Consider the following 22589-nt stretch of genomic DNA (forward strand, 5'->3'; position numbering starts at 1 on the left):
TAACAAAACATTCTCCTGTTTGATGCCAACATGGCTGCGTCCATGCTGGAGCTTCATATTAAAGAGACCAAAACATGTTTGTTTATTGTCAGGTGCAACCTAATACTGCTCTCACGTGTGATCTGCAGCTCTCATACCAAACAGCCGGCAGGCACTCTGAGTGTCGAGATGCCTACAGTGACTCAGATCTCCATTTTTCCATTGCAGATCCCAGACTTTCATGCGGGCCTACATTGGGGGCGTAAACTTCATAATGGTGGTGCAGTGGTGAGCTCTGTGTGGGCTTCCTTGGGGTGCTCTCTTTCCATAGTCAGTCTAAAAGTCTTTGTGTGGTCTGTGAGGCTAAGGAAGTCCAATATAAATACAGCCCCCTGTACTGAACATCTAAAAAAACGAAAACATTGATTGCTGTAGATACTGACCCTTTACACCTTTGGTGTACAATTACACTTCCTCCGGTACACTCCCATGTGCAACAGCCTGATTCAGCACTTTAATACTAATTTAAACTTTATCAGTTAGACTCCTATCTGTGTCTTTATCAGAGAGTTCTAGGCCTGACTTTGCTCTGGGCGAGGCTGTTGTTTCACCTCCTTTTTACACTTTCCCCTTTTAAGACATAAGATGGAAAACCACATTCAACTGCTCTGAAGAGTATGACACACGACGTGAAGCAGCCATGCCCTTCCCTGGTGATGTCATGGGTAATAACACAAAGCAGATTGTGGCATCTTAGTGAGAGTCTCTCCGGGAAAAATTCGACATGCATGGGAGAGGAAGTCTGGGATACAAGTACACTGCCAGCAAGAACTCTAATGGATGTTTTATCTAATGATCAACACACAGTGTGTTGACAACAAAAGGAAACACCCGCTTGAACAATGTGCGACCGTTGAACAGCCCCACCTAGAGCACACATTATTTTAAGAAATTAGCATCCACCAAAGCGCTGTGATTGATTTGATCACTGACGTTCCCTACAGACTGGAATTCACAACCAAATCTTTTGTCATACCAATTATCAACATACCTTTTCACTTAAAGCATGCGAGCACTGCAATGGACAAAACTAATGACTCAAGGACAAATCATGCCGATGATGGTTATATAATCTGACATAACAACAAAAGTGTAACCAAGGTGATGAGAAATCCCCAAAACATCAGGTCTTGTTAGAAATATTACATTTATTTATAAAATAGATATATTAAGAATTTATCACTGTGCAAATAAGAGCAGGCACCGTATAGAGCACTTTATAAGGGTGAAAACAAATGTTAATCATATCAAGATTATATTTCATCCCTAAGTACAAAAAAAATCAAAACTCTTCCTGTTTTGAAAAACAAAACAAAACAAGTGCTAAGAAAATATCAGCTTTACGATTAGAACATTTACCAAAAACTAATTTCATTTCTTAAACATAGCAGAACAGAGATGATGGAATATCATATGACAGCACATTTATCCACGTTACCTCAGTACTTATTGCTACCTACTAGGATGAAATGCAAACCTAAAGACTTGTGCAAAAAGCCTAAGCTTACAGAGTAGTTTGTTCTTTGAAACAACTACAAAGATACAGCATATACCTCACTAATGCCATGCGACACTCAAACTATAAATGTCTATTTGTTATCCAGGAATTACAGGTCTGCATTCAAATACAACATATGGTACATACTTAAAACGTATTTAAACTTATGCTGATAATCCATGCTTACTTGTATTGTGTATATTTTTACCCTGACCACAACAACCACTTCCGAAAACCAAATCATGCAGGATACCTGGTGTCCCGACTGAGCTCAGGTCTCAACAGAGTGAAAAAACACAAAACAAAAAAACAAAAGCAGGAGAGATGCAGATGTCATTACACACCAAAAGATTACAGCACCTCCTTTATCCCCTCCCTCATGGATGTTTCAGAAACTTGCATTTTTAAAGCACTTGTTCTGCTTTTACAGTTCTGTCTCTTTTTCTCCCTCATCATCTGTTTCTAAGTAGTATTCGTCATCAGTTGTTGTGTCCGAGCTGCTGTCTGATGACTCATCAAAGGTGCTGAGGCTGGATACATAACCTCTGGAGGGCAAATGCCCCCTGGACTGGCTGTCCCCTGGATGTAGTACTCCTGGCGAGCTAGGAAAGGTTGGAGAGGAAAGGCTGGGTGCTTTGGACATGCGCCTGGACACTGGTGACAGAGGAGGTGTTGGAGGAGGAGTGGGTGGGGCCTCTGCATCCCACACAAACTGGCAAATGTTCATGTTTGGACTCCGGAGGTGAGCAGGCTTGGAAGCTGTAGCATTTACATGTTGAGGAGAGTCTCCAGAGCTCCAGTTTGCCAAGCACCTGGTCAGCGATCGAGGCAAAGATCTTGATCGCATTTTACCAGGATCACTTGGGAAATATGATTTTCGACCATCTTCAGAAGCCTGAAAGTCATACACTGTGCTCCAATCGGATTTGACAGACCACTGATCCAAATCTCCACTATTACCTCCACAAGAAAAGGCAGACTGAGAGAGGTCACCCACACTCATGAATCTGGATCCTGTGGAAATACGTCCCGGTCCAGAGGGTCGACTGGAGAGAACAGAACTCACAGAAAAGGACTTCCCAGGCTCAATGCCATACTTTAAGTCTGCATAAGAGGATGCCAAGTTTTCCTTGTCATGTCCTGGGCTCACACATGGAGGACCTACGGATGCCCGGCTTTTTCTCGGAACTCCCAAGCTGATCCCTTCTCCGTGCTCGCACGGAGAGGAGCATTCTCTGCGGCGATGCAGCTTTGGGCTGTAGAAGACGCTGTCGTCTGTTACATCAGACGAGGAAAATGGGGACATTGGTGAAAGAGAGGAGAAGGGAGAGAATGGACTCCTGGGACTAGGTGTGGATCTCCTGAATGAAGCTGGAAAAGCTGGACTTCTACTGGGACTTGGATCTCTGGAAGAGAGGCTTGTTGCTTTATAATCTACTTGGTCTTGTTCAAGGTCTAACTGGTCAACTGTTGGACCGTGGACCGTCAGATAAACTGGGCCTTTCTTTTCAGAAATTTGTTCTGCACAAGCATTTTGCATGTCACGGTCTGTTTCTAGAGATGATTTTTCGGTCCAGCTGGAATGCTGATTTCCAACTTTTGTGTTTCCAGCAGCCGAGGACGGTATCAGAATGTATCTATCTTGCGTCCACCTGTTCGAAGCCTCTGTTTCCTGATTGTCGTTCAGCACCATTACTTTCTCTGGCACTGTTTCCTCTGGAATTTTGCTACTCTCAACACTCACATCGCTCGATCCGCTAACAGAAGGTGCTTGTGAGGTTGACCATCTTGTGCTTAATTTTTGCTTTAGTTTGCTAAAGACTTGGTCTACTTTGTTGTTACTCTTGGCCCTGTCTGACTCTGACCTTGTCAAACTGGAGTTTGGTGTACTGACGCTCTTCTTCAGTGCAAATCGGCTTCTCTTTGTGTTTTGTTCATTATTAACGTCCACTGAGAAAAACCTGCTTTTCCCCATTATAGTCTCCTTCATGCTTTTGCTGGAGTCTTCTGTCTCCCGGGACTGACTCTCTGTTGAGCTGCTGCTGTTGGAGCTCTGACCTGAATGACGACATGGTTCACCTGCTGCTCCTATACTCTGCCCTGTCAGGGACTGTTGACTAAATTTGGTCTCCATGGAAACCGGCGTGTTATTGGTATGCTGTAAAGCATTAGGTGTGGTGTTTTTTGCGGCTGTTGATGCATCTACTTTGGATTTAAGGCTGTAGACCAGTGTCTCAGTTACATATGTGGAGCCGTCTGCCTTATCACCTTGCAGGGAAGGAGGTCTGATGTGAATTCTGTTGTCTACAAGTAATAGCTTTCGCTCTTGGCCTTTATCTCCGCTGTTATTGTTGCTTGCTCGATCAGCTTCTGAAACCTCAACATTTGGACTTTCTTGTTTGGGAGGTTTCTTTTGGAAGGGTAAGGACAAGGAAAGGGAGGGTCTAGGAGGTGACATAGGAGGTTTGGATGTGGATAAGGTCATGACTGAAACTGGGTCAGTATTTACAGAGAGATGTGGGGTGTAATTTGACTGGGAGGGTTGTGAGAAGAGGGTTGGTCTGGTCGTTCTCGTCTTTGTCTCCCCTTGTGTCATCCTTGCGGACATGAGTGTGGAGTAAGGAGGAGAGCTATAACGAACCTTATAGCCACTTGAAAAGTCAGGAGGGAGGGAGAGAGGAGCTGAAGTACGGCACTGAACTGTGCCAGATTCCACTGATAGTGTCCTTTCATGCCTTGGTGTGGGCAAGTCCTGTCTTCCCTGGTAAAAAATCATAGTATCACCAGCTCTTTGCTTGCTTCGCTCAAACTCCCTGAATGCTAAATCAGCCGAGTCAGATGATAAGGATCTATACTTTCCTGGTTTTTCCACCTCAATGCTGGAGGTCTTGGGTTTAGGGGGACAAACAGAAGAACTTGTTGAACTGCTCAATCTCAGAAAGGAGAAGATGGATGGAGCATTTCGCATGTGCTTAGATGTAGCTTGAGGGGTCGCTTGGACTTCTGACGACTCTGGCTTCTCCACAGCGATGGACTCTGACTGTTGCAGATCCACTGAGTCATCCCATGTCACTCTTCTCACTTTCTTTTTCTCAAGTTTCTTTGGCTCTTTCTCTAAGCTGCTGGAATATTTCCCCTCTTTTTTAGGGCTTGAAGTTTCTGAAGTGGAGTTGGTAATAACTGGGGTTGCAGGAGGCGTTAGGAGAGTGGAGACAGTGGCAGAGGTAGGAGAGGTAACGGCAGAGGTGACAGCAGGACTGAGAAGGGAAGAACTTGAGGCAGTGGTGGCTACAGGGTGGCTGCCAGTGGCAGAGGAAGAAGAGTTGGAAGCAGTGGCGCTATAGTCTTTTTTGGAGACAGAACCGACTGTGGAAATCAGACTGGACATACTTTTAGGGTGGAAAGGTTTAGGAATGGAAGCATAACTTCTTTCAAATCCAAGAGGTGTGGCAGAGGAAATGTTGGTAAATTTTGTTTTCTGGGACAAAGAGCCAGTGGAGGTTGCATATGCCGAGGTATGAATATTGGTCTGAGAAGGAACAGACTGAGAATGGTAGGAAGGACTACTTTTCATTTTTGAGGTTTGGGGACCAGAGGCATTTTGACATGTATGAACTTTACCATTGACAGTACTGGTGATATCAAGAGAGAGCGGTGTGCTGATAAACCTGTGTGAGTCTATGCTGTGAGGAGGCATGGGGGTGTTGTTGGGTTTTGGTGGGAAATAATTATTTTTGTACTTGCTGCTGCTCTCTGTGGGTGTATCTGAGCTCCTGGGATTTTGCAAAGCAGATGGTAACTCAGACATATTTGCTGTATATGAACTATCGGTTAAATCATATTTGCCTGGATCTTTAGGTTGACACAGTGTTGTTTGTGCTGTAGCTCTGCTAATTTTAGAACTAGACAAAACATCTGGCACACTGTGCGGCTTTGGGTATTCTCTGTTGTTTACATTTGAGCTATACTGGTCCTTGACAGACCTGTGCAAATCACAGTCAGGTGAATTCCCAGCATTTCTTTGTCCGAGATGGTGAGTTCCTCCCTGTGCCCTCATAAAAAGGTTCATATTACCTGTGCAAACTGACTCTGCTGTGTTATTGTTGTCTCTGTTGTTGTTGACCGGACTACCCCTGCTTTTGTTATCAGGCTGACTTGGAGATGTCATGTCACTATTATTATTGGAGGGTGGAATTAAGGTTGTGTTTGGCTTGTCTTTGTTGTTGGTTGTGTCTTTTGGGGTGAAAGGGAAACTGCTTTCCTGGGTAACTTGCTTCCACCAGGAAGTTTGTTTCAGCGTGGTCCTTTTAGGAAAGGACTGGGTTTTCACTTGGGCAGAAGAGTCAAATGGGGGCTGTCTGGACAAGGAGACTGGGGTCTCTGAAAATAGAGTTTTACTTCTGTCCCTGTAGTTCTGTTGACTTTCTGATGGTCCTTTACCTAAAAATGTCTGTGAGGATGTGAGACTGGACTGAATCCTATTTATTGTCTGAGACTGTTGGACAAAGGGTTTGCCGTCTGCATTTTTGTCCACTGGTAAAGGTGCAAAGATGAACCTGTCAGAGGTGCTCTGCTCTCTCAGGCTGGAGGGTGATGGGGAAAGGACAGGGCTAGTTTCAGTTGTCCTGTAAAAAATAGATGATGGAGAGAGGAGCGGCTTTGGCCTCTCTTGTTCATTATTATTGAGAAAGCTCTGTGAGAGATTCTTGCCACCGATGTTGCCTCTCCTTAAAGAAAGAAGTACGTTGCTGGTTGTTGGTTTGGAGCTTGAAGATGAGTGTCCGCCTTGATGGACAGTTTGTGGATTTTGCCTTTGTTCATTTTGGCTCTGCGATACAGAGGCACTGGTAGGTAAAGCGCTTAAAGAACCTCTGTCTATTTTTCTATTGTCCATCCTTCCAGAGTTCACGTCCAAAGAAACAGTTTTAATCATTTCCCTTTTAGATTCCAAGCTCAAAGGATCACTTTTAGTTGACCAGTCCACTGTGTTCCTCCTGAGATCTGAAAATGGGGGCCTCAGTTGGGTTCCCAGTCCACCTGTAAACCCCCTCTCCACACCATGTTGGCTTCGAGTCTGCTGAAAACCACGGTTTGCTGCAGCACCTGTCACATCTTGCGTATTTCCCTGGGCTTCAGAGCTGCCGGTTCCATCAAATCTTTTGGAACGTCGCAGTCGGCCACTCCAGTGAGGAGCGAGAACCGTGACCATGGAGGAAGACAACATAGTTCTGGGCGGGTCAGATAATTCCTGAAGACGGTCTGCAAGGCCTTTTGTACGGTCCTGTATATTTCCCTCTGACTCAGCTCGAGTTAGAGATCCAGTGTAAGTCCTTGGTTGTGATCCAAATGGAAGTCTGTGCAAGGCATTAAGCTTATGTGCCCCAAAGTCACTATTTGAACAAGCCTGAGTTCTGCTCAAGTCCCTGGTAATCTCCAGTTCATTGCAATCAGCAGTGATGACCTTGTCTTTCTCCTTGGCTGGAAATGGTATTACCTCTGACAATCGATAGATGCTGGGTGCCTCTATAGAGGTTTGTGATGCAGACGTTCTTCCATTAATCTGTTAAAATAAAAACTTTTACTGACAGGACCCACTTTTTTCATACTAAATTACAATTTTCTGAACACCTGCCATCACCAACAATTAAAATCTTAATACTTTAAACTTTATAATATTTATAATATAAATAAAAAAAGTTCTACAAAACAATTCCTATGACCCATACTAGAATATTCAATAACATATATTTGCATTTGCCTAGCTGTATCATTAAAGTCCAATGATTTTCATATTCACATTAAATTTGGGCTTATCATATTATACCAATGCAAATTCTGTGCACAGGAATGTAAAAAGCTTTCTAACTTTGACAGCTAGTGATCAATGGTAGCGGCTTTTCAGAATTTTAAATTGCCTGCACTGAGGCCCAAGCTTTTCTTGAGTGTCTGTTCCCATGCAGTAGTTATTTAAGAGATCCTTGACAAACAGGTTATCTTGAAAGACATGAAAGATTAGCAGGGAAACACACTCACAAGGAACACAAACACACCCTGTCACTTATAACTGTTAAAATAACAATGAATCTAAAACCATATTTTTAACATGGTGTCACCATTGCTTTATGTGACTTTTCAAAGATTTTTAAACACTTTAAACTTCTGATCTGTACTTTTGATTAGATTCTGGATTCTGGATCAGTGGGAGCAAAGTTTGCAATTTCACATTTGGTCTATATCAGGTTTACACTGTGCGTGTGTGTAATGTGCTTGATTCTATTAGACTGTAGTCTTTACCTGAAAACTGCTGTCCTTGATCACAAATCGCTGTGGTTCAATCAATCTGTTGATACAAAGAGAAGACACAGTGTATTAGATTTCTGGGTGCATGCTGCAGCTGCGACAGTTCTGTGAAAAAAGAAACTGAGACATTGTCACAACTTTCTAAAATAATGCACTTTTTTAGTGTTGCAGTGCAAATTTTGTTGCATACAAAGACACACACAACTGGGGCAATCTTTGATTTTGTTAGTGGTGAATGTGCAGTGTAAACTTAATTTTTCTTAATTTCTGCTACAAGTCTCATTTCTGAATGTCAGACGGTCCAACTGTTTTGAATGAAACATTAGAGGGATTAAATCTAGAATTTGCCACAGCAATGCCGATCGACGGGAACGTTCGCATTCCTCACATCAATCACCGTCTCTAAACACAACTTTCTCACCGGCAGATGTAAACTAAAGTCACACCTACTAAGCAATCATGCAAACACTTACTTACTTTTTTAAATTGATGTGGAACACGTTGTACAAGTACAGTTCACACACAAGTTGTCTATATAAGGCCATGTTGGACTGACATGAACGCAGGTAACTAGTACACAGTGAAAGGGGGTGTGGCTTTGACATAACCAATAAAGCGTGTTTGATCTGAGACCTCTGCTGACAGGCTTATCTTATTCTAATAAAAACCTCTGACACAATGTTATAAGCAGTTATTATATAATGTTAGATTAAACTATAGAAAAGGTAAATATTTTCCTGAGGCAAAACCAAGGCAACAAGTTTCACCTAAAATAACCTCAGATTCTCCTGCATGACTGATTTAAGGAAGTTTCTCTGTATAACAAATGAAGCCACAGGTAGATGATTAATAAAACATGTCACATTGACTTTGAGAATGTAAATACAGACTTCCACACATAGGATTGCAAGAGCTACACATCTTCTCTTCTTCCGAATTCCAGAGGAAACACTGTTTAAAATATTTTAAAACAAGAAAAACAATGCATTCGTACTACTGAGACATAAGCTAACACACTTTATTAAGCGTACGTCCGCGTTTATGCAAACACTTGACTCTTCCAGGTCCTTTGTCTCAGACTAAAGAATGCAGACACAGCTCGTTTACTGATTGACAGGATGTTGTAAATCGAGTGATTAAAATGTGATCAGTGGCCGGCGTTCCTCTTTGCAGACCTCAGAAACAGTTTGTGAGATGTAGATTTACCGCTTATTAGGAGACACACTTGGAAAAAAATGTAGGGAAGATCAGTTCAGTACACCTCAAAACACACAAGGAATCAAATCCCAGGGTTCTCTGATATGTCTCAGTCATTTCAAACTCTGAAGGCTCCGCCCATGGGTGTGTCTAAAATAGGGTGGCACTCGTCCCTCCCTTAAAAACTTTTGCTTCATTTAAGTATTTACAGGAAATCTATATTTGTGTAATTTGTGTAATATTGCATTATAGATCAAGTTATATAGCTTTTACTTAAGTAAAAAAAATGTTTCCACGTTGCAAAGCAACTATCCATCACAATACTGTTTAAATTCTTGTGCAGCTGCACTTTTCACATAATAAATCTACAATAGGATGCAGGGCTGTGTATGAGCTTGAAGATTGTGGTTTCTACACCAGTTTTCCACACTTGTTAATGTCATACAGTAGGGGCTGCAACTAAAGATTATTTTGGTAGTCAACTAATCTGCTAATTTTTCTTTGATTAGTCAATGATTATTTCAATAACTCTTTTCTCCCCTTCATGTTGACAAACCTCCTGTTCTAGGTTCTAGTACCTCACCTGCTCAAGTCTGTCCACCTGTGAGGTCACCCTGTTGTCTCGTCCCATGCTAATCATGCTAAAGATGCTCTCTGTCAAGACTTCAGCCAGAGGTGCAGTGAGCCTCTTTACAGGACAAACTCATCTATACACCTTTGCTTAATACTAGTAAAACAGAACAATACAGAATTAGAAATCACTAATTAATAATAACTAATAATTTGGTTAGATAGCATAGTGTCTCAGATTGTGTAGTATTCGAAGCCATTTATACTCTTTACTGATTATATGTATAATTAATTACTGATACGGTCCAACCCACAGATTAGCAACCTAACGTTAGATGGAAAAGGTTTACTATCCAGAATAAATGCTCATTTTAATTTGAGAAAACAAACAAACAAACTAGGAGGCAGAGTAGCTAATCCTGTTTAATGCTTTACTATCACATTTCACTCATTAGCTAACAAAACTGAAAAACTGTGTTCACGTGGCAAGCATCATCCATGGGAAGTTTCTGACAGGTAGGCTAACATAAACACTACTGTACAATCATTTACATAAACAAGGTATAAATGCGACACACTAAATTAGCTCTCTAAAGCTGAACCATTCATAGTTGATGTCATAGCTCCAGGGAGCTCGTTACAAAAACACATTTAGAAGGTATTTGTGTATGATGTGTCGACAATAAGATTTTGTCCAGATTAATTTTTATAACCGACGTCATCAATTATAGTGACAAATTGTTGCAGCCCTATCATACAGACAGATGGGGAGTAACATGATTATGGGATGCTGTCCTGAATGCCAGAGCAGAACAGACTGTTCACTGACGTGTGCTCCAGAAACAAAATGTCTAAATGAATCAGTAATCAAGGCCAGTCAGTAAATGTATCCCTTCCCTTGCTTACCTGTATAAACTCTTGCTGTGTTTTATGCCTGGATTAGTGGAGAGTCTGAGGACGTGGCAGGAGGTGAAGCTGGACTGCTGGAACTGGATATTTGCATCACCACAGGAAGAAGTTTGGTCCTTTCTTAGTGCTGCAACACATTCAGAATTCAGTGATTATGAGGTGTTTACAGCTGAAACCCAAAACAGAAGAGATTCTTGACTCAACTTTTTAAGAGCTATAGCTTAAATGTCAGATGCACGTTTCACCTTTGTGTGTTTCCTTCTGTGTGATTGCTGATTGGTGAGAGAACTGCTCAGCTGGGCGTTTGTCACCATGGCGTTCCTCCTGCTTGAATGTTTCACCAAATGTTTCATCTTGTTGTTCTCTAAAAATAAATAAATAAGTAAATGAACAAATAAAAACTTGATGCAAAATAACTAAACTTGAACTCGATTATTCAATTTTTGCATTGAGCATTTTCTCTCTGCGCAAACTCAACACTTTGAAACATTTTTTAGTAATAATGTCTGTTCATCTCTGTCACACCGAGAACGGGCTCCGCAGAAACACAGCCTTCCTTGTTCTCCTTCAAAAAAAGATAAAGATAACTACGTACTTTTTTTCAACAGCTCCATCAGTGGTTTCATATCTACCCACCAGCAGTCACAGGAAGTTAAGAAGAATTTATCCTAAACTGGATTTCACACAAAACCCTAAAACTACGTACATACTCAAAAATAAAGAAGCGATGTGATTCCCCCCTTTAGTATGATGATGACTAAAAGCAGCATCACCAGACACAGTAATACTGCAATATTTTTACCAACTTTATGATATTATTGCAATTTTTTTAACAATTTGCGATTTGCTTAGCATTCCAATGATGATTTATCACCTATTTCCAAATGCAAATTATGTCCTTTATTTTTTTTACGCAAAAAGAGATCGTCACTGTCGGTGTGTAGTTCCATCTACAACATCTTTTCCTGTCCACTCAAAAGTCTAAAACTGAAAAAGAGCCGTATTATTATTATTGTTTGGTCCGCTGTAATCTAGTTTCCGCAGCATGAAATCAAACTGAGAACTGAAGGAAATTCAAGCAGCCGTGCTTCTCTCATCTCATCATTCCGGCAGTGCTGGACCGATAAGCAGTGGTTATATAACTATTCGGCATCTCGTTCCACACTTTCTGTTACAACCAGGGTACAGAGCTAACACACCCACTCACTCAAACATGCATATGCACATTTACTGCCGCAACCCAACGCTGAACCCACGCTGGCGTGCCAACTACCGATCACGATGATGACACCAGAACAAAGATGAGGCGGTTACTGAAACAGAAATGTACGTGTCGCTGCAACCTTTGTTCGGTAAACAGAACAAACGAAATGGCAACAATTATCTCTTACAGGACATTCTGGGATCACTTTCTCTATTTTTATTGCATTCAGCAGTTTGGAAGTGGATGGAAATTGTTGCTTAGCAGTCTTTATCTAACCTGTGGTGCTTTTTGTGATCACAAAATGAAGCCCTTTGATTTTTTTTTTTGTAATAACATGGCACATCATAGAAAGCTGTAGCTCTCACTATCCACCTTGCCTTCAGGGGCCACTCATTGGCCTCATTAGAGTGCTGGGAGGCGATTATAAAAGCCTGCCACGACATGACATGAGAGAGGAGCGGAGAGAAAAGAGGAAGGCAGGGAAGGAGATCTTCGCGCTCTTCTACAGCATTTCAGAGCCAAAGATAACACACCTTCAGTGAACCCCAACCAGCTGCAGAACTCTTCCCACATCACGGCTCTGTCAGTGCTTATCAACCTGTAAGAGCCCTGGTTGATAAGTGACAGGTCTGTGATTAGTGATCACAAGCACAAGACCCAATTCAGAAAGTATATTTTTAATTTATGTGACTAGTGAAAGGTATATGGCTTTTCTTTTAATCATTATCTGCATCACTAGCTCCGTGGTTACATAAACATGTGCTGATTTGTCCACCTGAGGACGAAGGTACAGCCCGACGGCTGCAGTCACACAAACTGCTGAAGTAATCATGAAATCGATTGAGCACTGCGGTGCCTCCAGACCGCTACCACCACGTAGCTCCATTAACTGAAACAAACTTAAAAATGATGTACGTGGACTTTGGTGCCACTTTGAATGGATATTTTGTTTGTTCCCTGATGGCCAAGAGTTAGGACAAGGACATCAAACTCATCATCACATACACCCTACATTGATCTTAAATGGGTCGGACTTATTCACAAATTATTCACAGCAACAGTTACACCAAGGTCCTTTATATTAAATTAGAAAACACAAGATAATATAGGAAAAATAAATACAATTTTGAGAAATGGTGATGCAATAAATGAAAGAAATCTGTCAGCATGATTCTTTGGTGCTTAAATCGTAAACAAATGTATAAAATTGCAATTATAATTATAATAAAATATATATAATTATTAAAGAAAATGTTTGTGAATCACTGAAAATGTTTTTTTTAACCCAATGTAAATAAATAAATAACAGAAATGTTTTTAAAGCTTTTCTGTGGGACAAATTGGAGTCATTGCTTGGTCCCTGGGCCTTGTGTTTGACACCCCTGACTTAGGAGAACAATTCAATAAATTTAACAAAAACATAAACTGCATAATTTGATTAGCCAGGGATACAGTAGGGTTAGACATGGCGTTGTCACGGGCTAAATTTTCACTGTTCCCTTTCAGTAGATGGAATTGCTGACATGTAATAGCTCAATACTAAGGTAGTTATTTCCTCTGTTAATTGAGCGCGTCCTGGATATCAGTTCTGGCTAAAATCGGTCCGGCTGCTGATTGATACAAGAATATGTGTTAAGACATGCTGAAATACCTCACCTACGAGGCATCCCTGAGGCGTCCTATTCAGAAATCCCAATCATCTCGACTTGTATTTCAGCTGTGAATTTTATTTTATTTTTTTACAATTTATTTCTTCGTTTTTCACAAAATTAAATGACTGGAAAAATTATTGCTATTGGCGTCAGATATTGGCTGTCCTACAAAAAACACGTACTGCCTCAGAATTTCACAATTTGTGCATTCCTACGTTATTGTCTTTGAATAATTAAAAAAAACTGTGGCAAGTCTTCACACATCCCCAGCTGTCACTGGGTAGTTTTGTTCAGCCACGAAACGCTCCAAATGTGAACAACTCAAGATGGAAGAAATGCCAAATGCTTAGTATTGGTACTTTTGAAAATATGACTTGAAAACATCTTTACTGAACTAAATCTTGGTAGCATGCTCTGGTTAAAAACCAGATGGATTTGAATCCATGTTGAATAACTGAAGTTATTTTCAATTGCAATTATTCAAATTGCTTATTCAACTTACAGATGGTGTATTTTTTTTTGCTAACAAGAAGACAAATTAGCAATTTCTTTTTCAGTTTAGCTGAGTTGTTATAAACTGTCCAGGATGACCGTGTAAATGCATGAAATAATAAATCTATAACCTCATGTGTAGGCATCAGCGACCTCTGATCCCCTGTCTGCAGATGCACAATGCTTGTGCTACCCCGTGCTGTGAATTGGGACTCTGTTTGTTTTGATGGCTTTGCGAGCTGATGAGTAATGCAATTGTAATCCGTGAGAGACTCTTTGAGCCACAGTGTTGTGCACAGAGACGCTCGTAAAATTATGTTGGTGTGTTCCCTTCACTTTAGGTCAGCTTTGCTGTGGGTGTGTGTCCATATCTGCCAACTAACACTTACATAACCGCAAGGATCCAAGTGTGGGTGTGAACTCAGCACTGACAATCACATGTGATGCTCCAACTCCGGCAAATGATTTACACCTCAAACTTCTATTTCAGGTTCACCTAAAGACAACTTAATCACTTTGCCTGCATGCAAAGTTGGCCGAGACAAAGTGAGACTTGTTCTTTTGCTGCCACGCCTCGAGTCCCTGTCAGATTTCCAGTGGTGTTGTTTATTTTTCAGCCCATAGGTAGGAACAGAGTGGATAGACTTAGGAGGAATTAGCAGGAGGATGTGGAGGCAGAGCCGTGGACATGCACAGGCAGCAGGAGTGTGTGTGCCTCAGAGTGAACTCTGGGCCTGGGTGTGCATGTATGAGCTCGCCTGTTAAGACTGAGAAGCTGAGCTGCACAGAAGTACAACACTGATGATGCCACAGTGTGTGGTTTAGTTTAGTCAATGACAAAGGCATGCACCCACACACGATATAAAAGGCAGCTCAGCTTGATAGCGCAGTGAATTCACAAGTGCATTCAGTAAAAAAGGAAGAAGCATAAATCCTATGCTCAAAAGCTCCTTTCATTACATTCTGCACTCAGTCTTTAGAAATATGCTTGAGCCCAGTCGTGTCGTTTCATGAGTAAGAAAAAGAGCGTGTCACCAACCAAATCCTGTTCAAAACTCTAACGCCCTGCATCCAACCACCCCAACGGAGCTTTACACGGTCGTTACATCAATATGAAGTCGTCATTTATACAGAACAGCACATAACACACAATAATCACTGATATTACTTCTCTTCAAAAAGTTCCACCCGCCTCTTTACTCTGTTTAAAGCAGCAGGTGGGCGCGAAGCAGCTGTAAACCACGTATAAATGGCGAAACGAGTGAAATATCTCAGTGCCGAATACGATGCAATAATGTGATAAATGTTCACAACGTTTCTCTCGGCTGTGAGGTGTTTGTGCGTTTCAAGCACACCGCTGCTTCTGTAAAAATAGATGTTTTTTAAACGCGGTTTGGCACGGAGGCTTCTCTTTCCTCTCGCTTCGCAGTTAAAAAGGCAAAACGAGGCTAACACGGCATACAGGAGCGGCTAACATGTCGTTTTAAAAGCCTCATAAATACTAGATAAACACAGGGTGGTTGGTAAAGTTGACTTTCGGGAGCTTTCCACCTACCTTGCAGTTGTAGCCCGTGTCCTTGTTGCTGCTGCTGCTGGTGGTGTCCCGTACAGAGGCGTAGCTGTCTCTCCTCCTACAACTCTGAGCTCTCCTGCGTCACTTGTTGACATCCTATTTTAACCGGTTAAGTAAGCCTTCAGCATTCAGACTGGATTTAGAGAACATCTTAAAAATTTGGAATTTAGTCCAAATTTCCCATGAGAACAGCCCAGGTACCCGTGACCGGGAGAACCACTCACTGCTGGTTAAAGGTCAACTCTTCCCGTGACGAACAGGTGAGCGGCGGGCAAATGAGACCTGCTGCTGAGGCTCTTATCTAGAAACGTCACCCACTTGGATCATTTCCTTCTCTGGTCACTTTGAGGAAAAAACTGCCATTAATGCTTCCTGGCAGCATGCCCTGGAGGCACACCTTTGAACAAAGAAGGAAAGTACTTTTACAAGGCCCTCTGTCAGGGGAGTTTGCAGGATTATTTTGTAATGGGGTGACAGTACAAAGAAGAAAGAGAAATCTGAATAGCTGATCAGAAAAAGAGTGTACAGTAGAAAAATTGGATTACAGTACAGTTGGCAAAATTTAATTTTTACTTGAAAGTCATAATCCTGCTTAATTGGCCTAACATTACAAATGTCCATAAAAATGTCTTCAAACTAATCTAAGGTGGAGCCCCCCATGCCCAAACTGCATTCTGCAGACCTTGTGCTATGTGGTAGAGGTGGAGCAGATTGATCCAGATATGACAGCATTGTTACTAACCTGGTATTGGTATCAGATAGGATTGATTCATTGTTTCTAAACCCAGTATGTAGCCCACTGAACTGTGTTACATTAAATAGGTTTTTTTTGGAAATGAAGAAAATATACTTCAAACAGACACTATTGTGTGATGTCACGTCTATTGTATTTATAGCCTATAGCACATTTAATTAACAAGTTTCAAAATGCATGAAAAGCTAAAAGGTGTGGTTAACTAATTGTTGTGAGAAGTAAAAGCAACAGTGATTTTGTGGTCGGTAAAATGTGTTCAGAAATTTGCAAACTGATGATGATTCATCTCACAAATCCTGACACATTGCTCTCCCCTATATGAGCAGGCTTTATAGGGTAAAGGATTTGGTATCTCTGAGAATTCTGGCCTTGTATTCACTTGATATCGGATCAGTGCCAAACAATGCCTAACTCTCCATTTGAGGTTATTTATGATACAAAAACACACACTTAGGTTTATTCTTTCAATTTCTTTGAAAAATAGTATTGCAGTCATTTTCCTGTTGCAGTCAGTCCTTGGGTTTTTCCAAAGAGGTGTTCTGGGTTATTTGTTCTCTCACTCAACAGTTTTCTCTTTCTATTTCTTTGCAAAATCATTTCACATGTGGCTTTTCTGGTTTTTTGTTGATTCATTGTTCGTCCTTTCAGGCTCACAGCTTTCACACCAACTGCCAGAAACAGTTTCTGCATGGATAACAGCACCATCTTCCTGCTCTGCCACACTATTGTTGCAACATTTTGTTGCCCATGTGAGAAGGAATGCAGGAGGTTGTTGTTTGTACAAGGATCAAAGTGAAAATGTAAATTTACTGGTGTCAATCAACGTAAAACCAAAAGCAAAATATGAAAATAAGCTGCAAAAGGTCTGGTTAGTGGGCTAAAACCTCAACAGAGTAGAACCAGTTTCACTATAAATTAAAGGTGCAATGTGAAAAATCTCACCACTAGATGTTAGTAGTTCACTGTCAGCTAAGTTCTTTTTTCTTACCCCTGCCAAGTGCATAATCCTATCTACAGTAGTTGCTGTAGGACAAATAACTGGCTGCCATTCATCTGTAGTGAGTTCGGTTGTCAGTCTGCTGTTTACCTCAGCTCGCAGTATTTGCCCACGTCTATTTACTCTGGAGGAGGCTGTAAACCTTTGTGAAAGGAGTCCCAGTTGATGAGTCAGTGAAGCTCACTTCTATCCAATGACAGCAGCGGTGAGGTGAGCTGTTGAGGATATCCTACATTTTCCTGTAGGTCAAAACTGATATTTTTGCAGCTGTTAGCCTCTGCTAGATGCTTTTATCCAGCACAAATTTTATTTGAAATAGAGCTACCGTTGTTGGGCACGTAGCAAATAAACTCTCATTTGATGTGAGAATTAAATCAAACTGGGTAGGCGTTTATAATAATGTCACACTATTCAGCTTTACTAGGGTATTAATAAGGCATTAACAAGTACTTAATTCATCATTGTTATAGCATTAATCTTCCTTCATAAATACCAAAATTCTGACTATGATTGTTGCTCTCAGTGACGTAGCAGCAGTGATAGCTGCTCACGGTGTAACAGTAATAGATGGATAAACATATGTGTATTTATAAATGACACAATAACGAGGATATTGGTCGCCAGTCTCTAGCCGAATACATAAAACATAAGTAAGCAGATATCCATTTTGACCACTATATTTAACATGGCATCTACAAACCGTGCCTACTCCTATGTATTTTCAATGGATTAATAATAAGCTTATGACAATTCAATTCAATTCAATTCAATTTATATAGCGCCAAATCACAACAAAAGTCGCCTCAAGGCGCTTCATAGATACAGAGAAAAACCCAACAATCATATGACCCGCTATGAGCAAGCACTTTGGCGACAGTGGGAAGGAAAAACTCCCTTTTAACAGGAAGAAACCTCCGGCAGAACCAGGCTCAGGGAGGGGCGGCCATCTGCTGCGACCGGTTGGGGCGAGAGAAGAAAAACAGGACAAATACATGCTGTGGAAGAGAGACAGAGGTTAATAACAGATATGATTCAATGCAGAGAGCTCTATTAATACAGCGGTCCTCAACCCCCGGGCCTCGGACCGGTACCGGTCCGTGAGTCGTCACTCTGAGACAGGATATTTCTAATTTTAGAGATAGATTTAGAGACAATCCATCAGTTTTTTAGAAGACAGTAATCAGGTTATATTTATGAGTGCAATAACTATTTTTTATAGTCTAAAAAATAATTTACTGCACCTTAAGCTTGCAAAACAGAGCTACTGTTAGACCTTAACAGTTAACTACAGAGCAATGCCAATACTCTATTCTAAATAAACTGGCTGATCCACTTTGTTAAATAGACTAAATGGGGGGAGGCAAAAGGGCTTTCCGTCAAAATCCTTTAAATCCAAACACAACCAGGACATGTTTAATTTGAATTTGAGTGCGCTCGGCTGTTGCGTAATCTTAATGTTACACAAGGCTTTAATCATTTTCTGTTTTTAATCCAGGCAGACTGATTGATAGTGCAGTGTGAAAAGAAACCATACGAGGTCAGTATTGCTTCATCGAAAGAAAGTTTGGGTCGTTGTGACCTAAAGTGGAGCAACATTTAGACCATCGGAGCTACACGATAATTAAAACGTACAAATATGACTATTTCATTTCATTTGAAAAGACTATGAAAGCTCTTTTAAGCCGCATTATGTGAGCATGCGTTCAAATACAGAATAGGCCTATTATTGGAGAGATGGTGGTGGGGAGGTGACCTGCTTTTATTTGCTCCTGATGAATCCTTATGTCATTTACATATCAACTACAATTCCGCGTCTCACTTTTAAATGTCTCCAGTCGCCTGCTGAGAATTAATTGGTAACCACTGTGTGATCCGGTGTGACTGCGCCCCTCCCCTCCCTCCCGAGGATGCAGGACGGGTTTACGGTCCTGAGTTCTGACTCCTGACGGCACAGAGAAGCTCCGCGATCATCACGAGGACAGTCCATAATCGCGCTCTGGCATCTGATTTCTTTCTTTTAATTTCTTTCTTTTTCTTCTTTTTTTTTTCTTGCGCCTTTTCTTCCCCCCTTAACAAACACCCTTCTTCTCTGACAGCATGAAGGAACTCGCTCTTTTGGGATAATTTCAAGTATGGATCGCTTCAAATGTACATTTCCGCGGAGCTGCAGCTGAGCTTTCGTTCAAGGCTGACTGGATTCTCGCAGCGTGATGGATATAAATGAGTTCGCGGTGCTGAAACTTTTTGTTGTTGGGGTTTTAAGTGAGTATTTGATTGACTGTTTTTATTTAACTATCATTGAAATCTCCTCCTCATCCTGTCTGAGCTGTAACAGAAATTGCTTCACATAAAAACAGCTCTTTGCAGCCAGAGTTGTTTTCCATGTATCTTCATATATGCGCACTGGAGCAGGATGCTATTCTCTGATTCCGTGCTGCACATTTACACCTGCAAATGCAAATACCCCTGCGTTGGTCTGTTATATTAATGCGCTCCTCTGCACTGCCCAGCTGCAGAGCGTACACAGTCTCTTCTCTAGGAAGTGTCAGGAACATCTATCATATCTCATAACTCATGCACTGAAGGGAGGATAAGCAGTGTTGCATCACGGCATCATGCCCCAGTGGACAGACCTGACCTATATATCAGGGCCAGTGTTTTTTTTTATTTCTTTTTCTGGTACAATAAAATCATGTATGAAATCAGGTTTCCGTGGGGTGCCAAATGTAGATGTTCTGATGGATGGGTTGCGTTTTGCTCTGTACTGACAGAGTGCTCAGTGGTGGCTGCCATCAGTTATAATGTGAACCTCAATAACCTGCTGTTGTGACGGAGCCCTTTTGACAGCCTATAACCTATAACAATCAAAATCAGGGAGGTATAATCCCCATAATGACTCGGTGATGAAGAGGAGTTCAGTTGCAGAGACTCTTTCCACGATCTATTGAGCTGTTATATTGTTTTGGCACCATCTTGACACTCACTGAAAATACCCAGGTTTTGATTTTTAAGGACTTCTTTTCTAGTAGCTACCTCTGTACACCTGAGGTGGATAAAAGAAAAAAGCTGTGTCTAACACACTGCAGAAAGTTCTTTTTAATGACATTTTAATGCCAGTTAAGCTTGCTGTATGCTGAAGGATGTGGTCAGTGTCTTGCCAGGACCTTCAGCCCACAGTCCCCTGGACCTCTGCCATGTAACAGCTGTCAGGGCTGTAAGGCCAAGAAAAACTTAGATGGACATTTTCTGACAAGATCATCCTTCCAAAATTCCCAGTCTGCTGCAATAAAAAGCCAAAGAAAAATAAATATTATTATGCATGCACTCAGACTGGAGAGATGGCGGAATAGCCGCAGATGCTGCTACAACAAGTTATATTCCCATGATGTAAGGACGCACAGCAGCGGTTTCCTGTGACAGCTCTTGTCTGCACCAAAAGATTTTCCCATCAAGCTCCCTATTAGGGAGAGAAAGCAGATGCCGTGCGTTCAAAGAAAACCCGAACACACTGCACTGAGTTGCCACCAATTGTTTTCTTTTAGTGGAGGTCTGGCGTATTGGGTGCAGCCGAAAGTAGAGGAGAGGGTCCCCATCTGTGCTGCAGAAAGAGAGTGATTCCCCCTGACTGTGAGGCATCTGCTAAGCCCAGTAAACAGTTATTCATACTTTCTGACAGTGAGGGGAAAAAGCCCCGGGGCCCCTCTGTTTCAGCACCATGTGAAGAAGAAGAAACGAAGAAAAAAATGCTGTGAAGATGTGTTTTAAAGCTCTTTTAAAATGCTATTCATAGACCTGCTGGGAGATTATAGCATGGAGCTCTTTTTTTAATGCATGCGGCTGCTGTCTTATCATCTAGACGAGGCAGACATTCACTGCTGTTTAGGAATCAAGAGAAGTCATTTTTATTAATGCTGACTGCTGAAGCAAATAAGGAATAAAGGAAAATGCAACTTAAGGCAAAAAAAGAGGAAGCATATTTTCATTACAGTATTTTCTCACCATTCACTGACAGGGAACCAACAATAACCATGTTTTTACAGGCTCCCTCAGCTCTAGCTCACACTATCTTCGAACATTTTACTAGTGCAAAACTGACGTGACAGAACAAATAAATGCCACTGCCACTGGTCAGTGTCATCAAGGGTGGGAGCAGTCAGCAAAGCCAAACTCAGCTTAGACCAGGCTTAGGCTGAAATATTTGTTTCATCCCTGGGGTGAATAAAAAAAAAATTAAGCTTGTTTTTGTTTTCTTGTCAACATATTCCACAAAAAGCCAAAGCCAGCTGTTGGATTTGAGTTGACTTGACTGATTTTGAAAATGATGTGCTCTGATTAAAGCCGCTTCACCATGGTGAAGCTGGTCCCAGAAGCTAAGCAGTGTTGCGCCTGGTTAGTACTAGGATGGGAGACAGCCTGGGGATACCAGGTGCTGCAAGACTGTGGGTGGTTCAGGAGAAGGAGAGCTCTGAGGTGTTTTCCTTCGCAGTGAGAAAGTATGAATGGGGTAAGCAAGTTGGAAGTTTGGTAGTTAGATCCCTGGCTCTGTAGTCTACATGGGGAAGATACTGAAACATTTGATGTGCATGGCTTTAAGGCAGAGAGCTCTTACACTTAGAAAAGTACTCTATGTGCTTTCATGAATGAGCCATGTTACATACAGAGTAGAAAAGCACTATATAAGAACCAGTCCGTTTACCAAAAAAACCCCAACCTCTTATTTCTGAAGCTAAGTGTGGCTATTAAAAGCTCACTGGCTTATTTGATATCATGGTATTGCCTTAAAACAAGGTTGTGAAAAAAAAAAAACATGTTTTGAAATATATGCTTTTCACAAGATCCAGCCAATTTAAAAATAATCCCGTGTCCTTAGCAGAGATGAATGGCCTCAAGCTTGACAGTAACACGCTGCTAGTTTTCATCTTTTTATGAGATTTGTTAAGAAAAATATCGGTTACAATGGTGAGACACACCAGCTGTTCCCACAGGTGAAGTGTCATAAGACTGTCCGACGCTGCAGTCCTCTGCCGGGTTAATCTGACGTCATTATACTCAGGAAAGGGCACGTTTGAGTGAAAACCGATGGTGTGTTCAGAGTGTTGTTAATCTTTCAGATGCCTGTTAAAGTTTCATGCACCATGAGGGGCTTGAACTTTGTCTCCCCGCTCATCCTGCTCATATCAAAGTCTAATGCCGAGGTCTTCCTGAGTCCGGGCTACTGTGCAGTGTTGGTGATGGACCCATTAGTCATGTCTGTCTCTTTAAGGTTTTTCACTCAAAAAACCTATTTACATGTGCATTAGTGATTCATAGATGAAACAAGTAAACATAAAGGTTATCATGTAGTAAAAATGCTGAAATGTTTTCCTTCTCACCGATCTAAATGATGCAGCCCCACAGGAAAAAC

General features: G+C 41.5%; 2 protein-coding genes across 2 annotated transcripts in view; one reads left to right on the forward strand and one right to left on the reverse strand.

The window, feature by feature from the left end:
• Positions 1–1167: 1167 nt before the first annotated feature.
• LOC147322513 (uncharacterized) lies at positions 1168–15703 on the reverse strand. The gene is made up of 5 exons (XM_086306947.1): positions 15417–15703; positions 10759–10877; positions 10511–10640; positions 7832–7877; positions 1168–7097 (listed from the first exon to the last, which is right to left on the reverse strand). The coding sequence occupies exons 1-5, from the start codon at positions 15527–15529 to the stop codon at positions 1962–1964; spliced, it is 5544 nt and encodes a 1847-aa protein (XP_086163073.1). The 5' UTR covers positions 15530–15703; the 3' UTR covers positions 1168–1961.
• A 3238-nt stretch (positions 15704–18941) lies between these two features.
• LOC147322514 (receptor activity-modifying protein 3) overlaps positions 18942–22589 on the forward strand; it is a 33508-nt gene continuing 29860 nt past the window's right edge. The window contains exon 1 of the mRNA XM_086306954.1: positions 18942–19447. Coding sequence (XP_086163080.1) covers positions 19396–19447 — 52 coding nt within the window. The 5' untranslated portion in view covers positions 18942–19395. The remainder of the gene's footprint in view (positions 19448–22589) is intronic.

The sequence above is a fragment of the Aulonocara sp. 'chitande type north' Nkhata Bay genome, linkage group LG9 (assembly GCF_057382095.1).
Source record: "Aulonocara sp. 'chitande type north' Nkhata Bay isolate Kocher_YH1m ecotype deep benthic linkage group LG9, A_spYH_male_GT1.1, whole genome shotgun sequence".
Classification (NCBI taxonomy): domain Eukaryota; kingdom Metazoa; phylum Chordata; class Actinopteri; order Cichliformes; family Cichlidae; genus Aulonocara; species Aulonocara sp. 'chitande type north' Nkhata Bay.

What these genes read in the sequence shown, in the direction of transcription:
- LOC147322513 (XM_086306947.1), bottom strand. Translation starts at nt 15,529, where the DNA reads ATGTCAACAAGTGACGCAGGAGAGCTCAGAGTTGTAGGAGGAGAGACA. An exon ending in CACAGCAAGAGTTTATACAG is followed by an intron (nt 7,878 to 10,510) that starts GTAAGCAAGGGA and finishes TTGTATCAACAG; the next exon opens with ATTGATTGAACCACAGCGAT. An exon ending in TCAAGGACAGCAGTTTTCAG is followed by an intron (nt 7,098 to 7,831) that starts GTAAAGACTACA and finishes TTATTTTAACAG; the next exon opens with ATTAATGGAAGAACGTCTGC.